Here is a 10,182-nt window from a genome sequence, read left to right as displayed (position 1 = left end):
GTGAAAATTTACCATTATAGATCTATCTTAATTGCATATTTACCAAGCATTAAAAAAGAATAAATCTTTTCATGTGTAATTTTTTTTTCAAGTTTGAAATTTGATCTCTCTAGACACTTGGTAGATCTATAGTTAAAACGGATTTTTTATGTAATTTGACCTAATCAAAATATTAAACATTTCATTACAACATCTCTACCATAGACAGTACCTTTTGACACATACCACAGATAAACTAAAACTTCTTAATTTTGAATTTTTTTCATTCCCATTAAAGAACTGCTGTTCTGCAGTTAGTTAGAGAGCATATCCATCAACTGTTCTGCAGTTACAGAGCATATCCATCATTCTATTGCATTTTGCATTATATATTGCATCTATCTTTTACTTCCGGAGGAAAGGAGCTTCTCTCTGAGTTCTGCAATGTCGATGTCACCGAAGTGATCCTCCGGAATCCAGTCGCCGGTGGCCGGGTTCCTCATCCAGAAAGCCTTTTTATTCTCTTGCGCATTTTCTTTTCCGTCTGCTGATTTAGACACATGATGCGACGCCACTTGCGGTATCACTCCATCGCTACTACCAGCGGCCAACGAACTCGCCTCCCCGCCCACTGGCGTTGCGTAACTAGTATGTTTCCTGCATAAAAGAAGACGAAGAAAATAAAATCTTGATATTTTCTGGTACTTTCTGTATGGCATGCATTAAAAAAACCTAACCTCTGCAACATACGCATACTGCAAATCTTGAAATTAAATGTTAGAGAATCTCAAAGTGCATACCGAACGTGAGGCCCGCCAAGGTCGCTTGACAGAGATCTGAGAGAACATAACTTATTCGCAGGCAGAAACTTTGCCATGGTGAAACCAAGCAAAATTTAAATGTAACTTTTAACGCAAGCAAGCAGCGAAGCGAAAACCAATCTCTGTATTTGTCGTTAGAAGCAGAGAGTGTTCCTCGCTCGCTGTGAGACCGCCTTTGCCTCACACACCCGCTTTTTAAAATATGTTTCCCTGCCATGGATGCCATTGCATCCACTAGTTACTTATTCCCAATCGACTTGGCTACTCCACGTTATTATTCTTTCTTTTTTTCTTGCCTTTTCACATTTAGAAGAACTAGATCAGCATTTTGTTTCAGAACATGATTAATTTCGGTTTCCACTCCTAATCCTTGGTATGTGGGTATAAGTGCTTTTTAGTTTTCCTACCTCTTTCCGCACCTTTACTGATATAATCCCGTTCTCATCACCATTCCTGACGCGACATCAGAGTTTCTAAGTGACGTTGCATAACCATTTGAGTGTGAAACAAGAAATGTACGTCTGTAAACTAATGCCTTTTTATTTATATAAACACAGAATTTTATCCCGAAAAAATCTAAATTGTATCCCTTAAAAGCAAAGTGTTTCCATAGTTGATGGAGAATATATCCTCCCATTGGGATGTTATAATATCTTGTGTGAACAAATTGTTTGGAAATCCCCTGAGAACAGACGTCATTAGAAAATAAATTAATTTAAAATATATAAAGAGATGCCTACTCGGTATGGCTTACTTTCGAAAAGGGTTTTTAGAAGTTTTATTTAAAAAAACGGTGGAGGTGTACAATTCAGTGTATGAAATTAAAGTAATCGTGTCTGTTAGTTTTTTTTAAGAAGTTTATTGGTTGAAAGTGAATTTAAATTTTTTGTGAAGGATTTTAAATTAATTGTGTTTCTTATTTTTTTAAGAAGTTTATTAGTTGAAAGTGAATTTAAAATTTTTGTGAAAGATTTGTATGTTAGTGAATAAATATTACATTATGTGTTAATTTTCTTAAAAGATAATATAATTTTTATTTTTAAAATTAATTAAAGAAAAAAATTAGTTAAAATATAATATAATTTTTATTTTTAAAATCAATTAAAGAAAAAAGCAAAGGGATCATTGTTATGATACATGGTGTTGGGATTTAGAAGTTAGTAAAGAAATGTTTAATTATATGTTAATATTGTTGAAAAGCTAATATGGTTGTATTTCATAAAACTTATTAATAGAAAAACATAATTATATCATACTGATGGTAGATGCTTTGAAGTTCAAGTTTCTCCATTTTTAATAAAAACATATATTTTGTAAAACAAAAAATAAATGACTACTCAAAAATTATTAAATGTTGTGTGAAAATTATAAATAAAGGTGAAAAAATGTGCATACAAACTTCATAAGTATGTAAATATTAAGTAGTAAACAATATATAGGTATTAAGTAGTAAACAATATTAAGCTCGTAGAACTTTCATGCTTCTGTTTCCCCATAAAATAGGAAATTTAATGTACATAGGGCATCCATTTTTTTTATAACCCCCTTAACTAAGATATAATGTCCTCATTGTTTAAGTGATTAAATGATTCTATAGGACTCTCAATCATAGAATAATTGTTTATCGCACACCTTAGGCATTTAAAGGTAGGTGATTGATTATTCATGTTAAAATAAATGGTTAGGAACATATCCAAAGATATTAACTAGAGTTTAAAGGTATGATTTAAATTAGTTTGTAGATGTATAGGATTAATGCAAAGCACATTTTATGTTTTAAATGGTTTTTGTTGAAATATATTTTATTAAAAATATTAACTAGATTTTACAAGAATGGTGTAAAGATTAGCAAGTTACATCTTATTCTTCAAATGATTATTGTTGAATTATATTCTCTAGAAATAAGTTATTTCTATCATCACTATGAAAGAGTGGAGAGGATGTGTGGCATGAAAGTAACCAAATATTGACATTTTCACTATAAGGAAAGAGGCATTTAATGTGAATTGTATGTGTGAAAATATTCATAGCAATGTGCACTAAAGCTTCCAAATTTGAAATAAAGGGCATGCCCTTTTTTATGTTTTAGCAATGATTTCTTCACAATTTCTTGATGTTTTGGCCAATAAGAAATTTTTTTGCATAGATTTTTTAGTGAGTGTTGTCACCAATCATATCCTCTTGAGATTATGTCAAATGATCCTATTTTATCCCTGGTACAGAGAAGGACATGTGCTATTTAAATATGTTAAAGGGAAATGAGGAGGAAGGCTAATATTTAATCAGGAGCTGAAATCAAATGGTAGGGCCGAAATCTAGAGGCTGATATCAAAAGGGAGGGATGAAAATTCTGTAGCCGATCATTTCAGAACCCGATATCAGAAGGACCAACACACAGTCGAAAGGAAGGCATGTCAAAACCCCAATTTCGGAGGGACAATCATTTCAAAACTTCGGGGATTGGAGTTTCATAACTCAAAAAATACAATTCCTTTCAAAGCGTTGAAGTTGAGAAGAAGGGGAAATATAAAGGAAATCACATAAAACCAAAGCACTGAGGGGCCCTTATCTCTCTCCTCCAAGAAAACACATGGAAATAGATAATTGGATCCAAGAAACTGATGAGGTAGATGGCATCAGTGTGATGTGTTCGTACGGTGGACATGTGGTAGTTAGTTTAAGTACTTTTGAGGGCCTAATGGGCCAAATTTGGGTGATGAGTATCACCACTCAAGTGGTTTCACATGGAAATGATGACTTCAGTGTGACATCATTTTGGAGGTTGGTGTTTTGGAAGATGGATTTTTTGTAACTCCTTTCAAATTGTTTCATGAAAAGGTTCTGATCCAATGAAGGGGCTTTGATGTTGAGCGACTTTTGGTCACAAGAAGTCTAAAGGACCTAGAGTGGAGAGATAGTCTAGCACCTAGGTGCTATGGAAGAATATCAAAGGTCAGAGCTTTCAAAATCCTTTTGTGATTACATTTCAGAAAATTTACGATGAGAGGTGTTACCAATGTTGAATAATGTTTGGTCATGGAAGCCCAAGGAACCAAGGGGTGAGAGAGAATACACTATGATATAGGCCCCCAGTAGGATCTTAAAGACCTTAACACCTGATTGCCAAGCCTCCGGTCACAAAACCCAATCCCGTGGAGGAGAAATAGGAAGAGGGGTTAAGAAACAAGGAGCTAAGGGCCAACCGAGACGTTGTAATATCATAGCATCCTCTTAATAAAAGTGACGATATACAAGGCTTCGAAATATCCAACGTGGTGTTGTATGAAAGAATCCAGTCACAGCTCATGGTACTATGGTAAGATAAAGAAAAGGGGGCTAAGAACGAAAGGGATAAAGGCATGGAAATTTGTATTTTCGTAATGTCATTTTAAAGAAAGTTATGATGAGTCGAGGCTCTGAAGTTACACTATGCTATATTACAAGATGTATTGGGCCCTGATAATGAAAAACATAGGTAATAAAAGATGGATGGGTTGGAAGCTAAGTTGCAGAGCACCTCCCATTGCCACATCATCAAACCATGTCCAGCTCCAAAAATAAGAAGTTTCAAATAGTTAGAGAAAGAAAGCGACATGCGAGTTGGCTCGTAATCGTTGAGGAATATCATAAAAAAGGTGTAGCTAGATCATCAGCCCACCACTAATATAGACATTGGAGCCTGAGTCTACCTAAGGGAATCAGAGGAATTGGCATGGAGATATTTTGTTGGGTCAATCATGAAACCTCCCGTTACTTATGTTTTGTTAATTTCTTCATTTTCAAGAAAATAATTGGATTTGTTATGTAATCATTAGGAAATCTAGGACATTCAAATGCTCAAAGATCTAGTAGTCCAGACAACTTAGCATTTCATGATATTTTGTAACTGATTGTTCAAGCTCTTTCTCCCTATATAAGTGAAGATGAAACTCATTAGGGGGGTTCCAAAATTCAGTACCCACACAATTAACAACATATAAACATAACTTGTAGCTTTCCTCACTTTACAGAACCCATCAACATTATAAAAAAAGGTAAATATAACCAAATCAGTGATATGTTCTTATGGCATAATATACAACAAGAACACACAAGAACAATGTGCAACAAGAACTATTCATTTGAATTATATTACTTTTTTCTATATGATTTGTTCTTCCTATTTAATTTACAAACTAAATCACAACAACAATTCATGCCAAGAATGAATGGATACATAATATTTAGAACATTACAACTATGTCACCACACAACAAATTTCCAACTTGATGGTAATTATAAATTATAGTACTAACAAATTCTTACACGTTATCCTCAGTGGGTAGGTTCAAAATTAAGCTTGCTTGCATGATCTTCTACACAACTTGTTTTTCCACGTGCTTGTTGGTTGTACCTGTAGAAACCACAAAATCCATGGCAAGTGTTGTGACTCATCGAAAAAAGAAGTTTGTCTAACAAGTTGCTCAACATTGTGAGAGATGAACAAACTTGCTTCACTAAGAAGTTGTTGAAGGAAATAATAAACATGATCCTGTTGAGGGATAGATGCAAGTTGAATTCAACAATCTTGAAAAACCTTGTCCTAAAATGGAGAGTCAAAATTGTTCCTTTTTTATGCTCTTGATGACCATATCCTCCTGCAAAAAGAGATGAAGATGAAGTTCCATGACAACGAATATAGATAAATATGTTGTTCCCGTCACTTTTTTGCTATGTCCATTATGGTATTTATGACCAAAGTTTTCACTTGATCATCCTAGATGTAACTATGGCAAAGCCTTTGAAATGTCTTGCCTTCACACTTAAACTATATGTTATGTACTGATAGGTACATTGTGCTTTGACTCTTTAAAATCAGTGCCCCAACAATAGAAAGAATATTAAATCATGGGAAATACTAAGATGAGAGATCATTATAGGAATTATGCCTTGGTGCAAATCACACAACCAACATCCTTGGACAACTAATAAGGTCTTCCATCGATCAAAGAGCCATGATAGGGATGTGTCATGTAAATAACATACCCAAAGAGGTAATGCTACCCAAATTTTCAATTCAAGAGCTGAACTCATGTTCAACAATCTAGAGAATCATGTTGCTAGATGTGTTGTTCGTCAAAACCAACGTTGTTCTTGATTAGCAAAGAAAACTGATGATTTATGTGCTCCTCCATCAGCAAAAAGATAGATTTACATAAATATTGCCCCAAAAATATGGTTATGAATCCTCAAGTTCAAGATTGAATTGTGTCGATATCACTCACTTATAATAACCTCCTTGCAAGCCAGATGGAAGGAGAGTCTCAAAATTTCTTAGCACAGACTCTATCCAACTTCACATTCCACAAAATACATATACAATAAACACAATAGAAATTATTACACACATATTCCTTCCTGGGCCCTCTCATATTCTAGGCCCTCCTCTGAGGGGTGCTAGGCCTAAAAGGGATCTAATACCAACAAACACACTTGATTATACACCAAAACCTATTCTTTCACACAATTCATTCACGAATATGATACAAATATATAGTCGGATTCAGATCCAATAGATTCCAAACATGGATAAGGAGGTTGAGATATTCTCTCAACAAAATCCCAAACCAACTCTAAACATATCACGTAAACATTATTTCTAAGTATTATAAGTAACTCCTAGTTCATGTAAACAATCTCCTACAACATTAGATTTTTCAAACCTCAATTGTTCATGTTGAAAGAAATGCTTAAAAGCATATTCAAATATTTTAATAAGATTTTAAATATATGATGTAAATTAGTTGTATTAGTGAAATTAACATTTTATGTTTTAAATGAATTTTGTTGACTTATATTTTATTGAAAATGTTAATTATATTTTTAAAGTCATGATGTAAACTAGTTTATAGGTGTATAGGATTAATTCAAGAACATTCTATGCTTGAAATCATTATTGTTGAATTATATTACAAGGATATAAGATATTTTTAGCATTACTATGAAAGAGGATGTGTGGCATTAACCAACCCAAACATTGATACTTTTACTACAAGGAAAGAGGCATTTACTATGAATTGTATATGTTACAAAAAATTCAAAAAATTATGCACTAAAGCTTTCAAAATTGAACTATTTATAACTCATGTGATTTTTATGTTTAAGAAATTATTTTTCCGCAAAATATCCATATGTTTTGGTCAATAAGTGAATCTTTCTGCATATATTTTTTAGTGAGACAATGCAAATGTGGAGCATGTGAAATTTTAAAACTTTTGTAGTTACCAGTTATTATCCACCTTTCTGAAAAAAGATATTTTTCTTCTGTAATTTGAATGCAACAAATACTGAATGATACTCTACTGCAACTTCAAAAAAATTAAATCACGGGAACTGAGAAAATATGCACAAACAAAATAATAAACATCGATATTTTCAGATAAATGTCACTAGAAAAAACCCAAAGGGAAAACCAATGTAACAGATGAGGATTTTTATTTTCTTCTTAAATTAGCAAATCTTTCATTGATAAATATTAATATTTCTTGTCATAGAATGAAAAAGCTCGAGTAATTAATTTCTCTTATTATTAACATATAAAAATACCTGGAAGGAACTTGGCTTCCCTCTACAATATAACTTAGCCCTCCTAAGATAATATGGCATCCCTCTACAAGTGTGTACAACCTCACACATATTTCCATTGGTGAAGAAAATTCAGCCTCACAGCCTTTGGTGAACTCAACCTCCTCTGAGAAAAAAATGGGACCTCAACTCTGAGCCTTCCCTGGAAGAAATCAGGCTCAGAAACTACTTATTTATCCCACATGTGTTAATACAAAAAATGGTGTCTAGAAACCCTTATGCATAAGAAAAATCTTAGCTTCCTACAAACAAATCAAATTGACAAATTTTCTCCCTCACTATATCAAAAATCGAAGAAAGTTGGTAAGAAATTTTCTCCAAATTTCTTCTACTCAATCTTTGTTGATTCCCCACTGCTTCGTGTCCTCTATGCTATCACTGTACCCTTTCTCTCACTATAAATATGTGTCTTGAATGTGTTCCTCAAATTCCCATCAACCTCCTACTATAATCACTCGTTGAACAACCAATGACCATGATCTAACTCTAATCAATGGCTAAGATCATCTTCACTTGTAAAATTGACTTTTCGAATTCACTAGAGGAAAATAAATTTACCTGAATTAATATCATTTAATTAAGCGATTTCTCTAAGTTAAACTTAGGAAAATTAATAAACTCATTAGTTAATTCTTATTAAGGAATTTTTCCTTGGATATGTTTTCTAGGTATTGGGAAAAATTAATCCATTGTGTTCCTTAGCCTCATACACACCATATGAGACTAGAACACTTATCCAAGTTACGTAAATTAACACTCCCTCTTAGCGAGGATGTTGTTCTACATAACACCAACTTGTCTCTAAATAAGATGAATCTCACCTTCCCCAATTCTTTCGTCATAATATTTGCTACTTGCTCATTTGTCGGTATATAATTCAGCTAACAAATCATGCGCTATAAACAAACCCTAATGAAGTGTTACATGATGTATATATGCTTGTACATGTCATGAAACATTATATTCTCAGATAATTTGATGAAACTCTAGTTGTTACAGTGTATCACTGTTATCTCTATCCTCTAACCAACCAAGGCTACTAGCAACTTCTGAAGCCATATGGTCTCACATGTATCCATGCTCATTGCTATGTACTCTGCCTCTGTAGAACTCAGTGCCACAAACTCATTCTTCTAATTGTACCAAGAAACAACTCTTGATCCCATGTTGAAGTAGCACCTTGATGTCTTTTCTAATCCATTGTATTACCTACCTAGTTTTCATGAGTATCATCCACCAGCCAAATACCATCACCTTGAGCATACCTAATCCCATACTCAATTGTAACACACAAATACCTTAGGACATGTTTTACAATTGTCCAACACACACTCTTTGGTTCCACCATGAACTGACTAAGAGCATTTATTACATAAGATATATCTGGCCTAGTGTTGACCAAATACACGAGAGATCCTATCAACTACCTATATAAGGTAGGGTCTACATCCTTCTCCCTATATGTTTCTAACTTCCTCCAATTCATGATCATGGGTGTAGACGTGGCTCTACAATCCTCCATCTCAGACCTCCTTATGACTCTCAATGCAGTATTTCCCTTGCCCAAGGAAAATCTCCCCATTTATGTCCCACACCTTCATGCCTAAAAGGTAGTGCATAAGTCCCAAATCCTTCATATCAAACTCAGTTGCAAGATCCCTCTCGTACTCCTCTATGAGCCCAAGCGAACATATTAGAAACAAGTCATTCACATATTGAACAAGAATGAGAACCTAACCCCCAACCACCAAGTAATATAGGTTTGCATCCGCCTCACTCTTCATGAAGCTCATTCCCCACAAGTATCTATTAACGCACTCATACGACACCCTAAGAGCCTTCTTGATCCCATATAAACCTCTCTTCAACCTGCACACATGGGTCTGACTATTGTGTGGCACAAAGCCCTTTGGTTTCTTTATGTATACCTCCTCTTCCAACTCACCATTAAGGAACATCATCTTGAAATCCATCTAATAGATATGACATCTCATATGTGCTTCTCTTTAGATAATGCCTCATATAGAATTATACTTGGACATGGGAGAAAATATCTCCTCATAGTCTATTCTCTTCTTCTAAGAGAACCCCTTGGCCACAAACCTCACCTTGTACTTTTTATTGCTGCCATCTGCAACATGCTTGATCTTGAAGATATAGCATGCTCCAAAAATTTCCTTGTCTCTCATTATAGGCACAACCTCCCACACATTGTTCTACATGTTTGAGGTGTATTCCTCAACTACTGCATCCCACCACACCTACTATTGTGCGACATTGTAATAGACGGAAGTTTTTATATTAACTAACTGACTTACCAATGCCATGTGGCCACTGTACCACGCTATCGTTTCTCCCTAACGCCCCTCCTAGTGTCTCCCACAAACTGCTGAGTATCTCTAGTTGTCTGCTAAATCTCATGATTTCTCCTATCAATTGTAGATGATGGAATATCCACCTTAATTTCCTCCTAATGCATCTCCCTAATTTTTTGCACCTACTACTCTAAACTCTGTGAATTATTAGTAATTCCTATACATGAGCATATGCTCATATTGGTAATTGTAATCATGCTATGCTACCCTTACTCCTACTACTCTACTCTTGGAGCTTCTACTGTGTTATCCTCTACAATGTCCTAGGCTGAGTAGAAGATCGAAAGAGGTAACCTTGAACCACTTTCAGTTCAGTAGCTAGCCCTACTAAACCAAAGTATCTATCTAAGGATTTGTCAATGAATAACTAGAAAAGAAATGGA

At 34.4% G+C, this 10,182-nt stretch overlaps 1 protein-coding gene across 1 annotated transcript; it reads right to left on the bottom strand.

The window, feature by feature from the left end:
• Positions 1 to 231: 231 nt before the first annotated feature.
• Positions 232 to 949, bottom strand: LOC149175456 (uncharacterized). Its single transcript, XM_089422845.1, has 2 exons — positions 780 to 949; positions 232 to 636 (listed from the first exon to the last, which is right to left on the bottom strand). Exons 1-2 carry the CDS (start codon positions 854 to 856, stop codon positions 378 to 380), a joined length of 336 nt encoding a protein of 111 aa, XP_089278971.1. The 5' UTR covers positions 857 to 949; the 3' UTR covers positions 232 to 377.
• Between the last annotated feature and the right edge of the window lie 9,233 nt (positions 950 to 10,182).

The sequence above is a fragment of the Pinus tabuliformis genome, chromosome 4_1 (genome assembly GCF_031772625.1).
Source record: "Pinus tabuliformis cultivar Carrire ecotype Pingquan chromosome 4_1, CPIR1, whole genome shotgun sequence".
NCBI classification, from domain to species: domain Eukaryota; kingdom Viridiplantae; phylum Streptophyta; class Pinopsida; order Pinales; family Pinaceae; genus Pinus; species Pinus tabuliformis.
The sequence above is the reverse complement of the archived record's forward strand: the minus strand, read 5'-3'. Positions and strand labels throughout refer to the sequence as shown.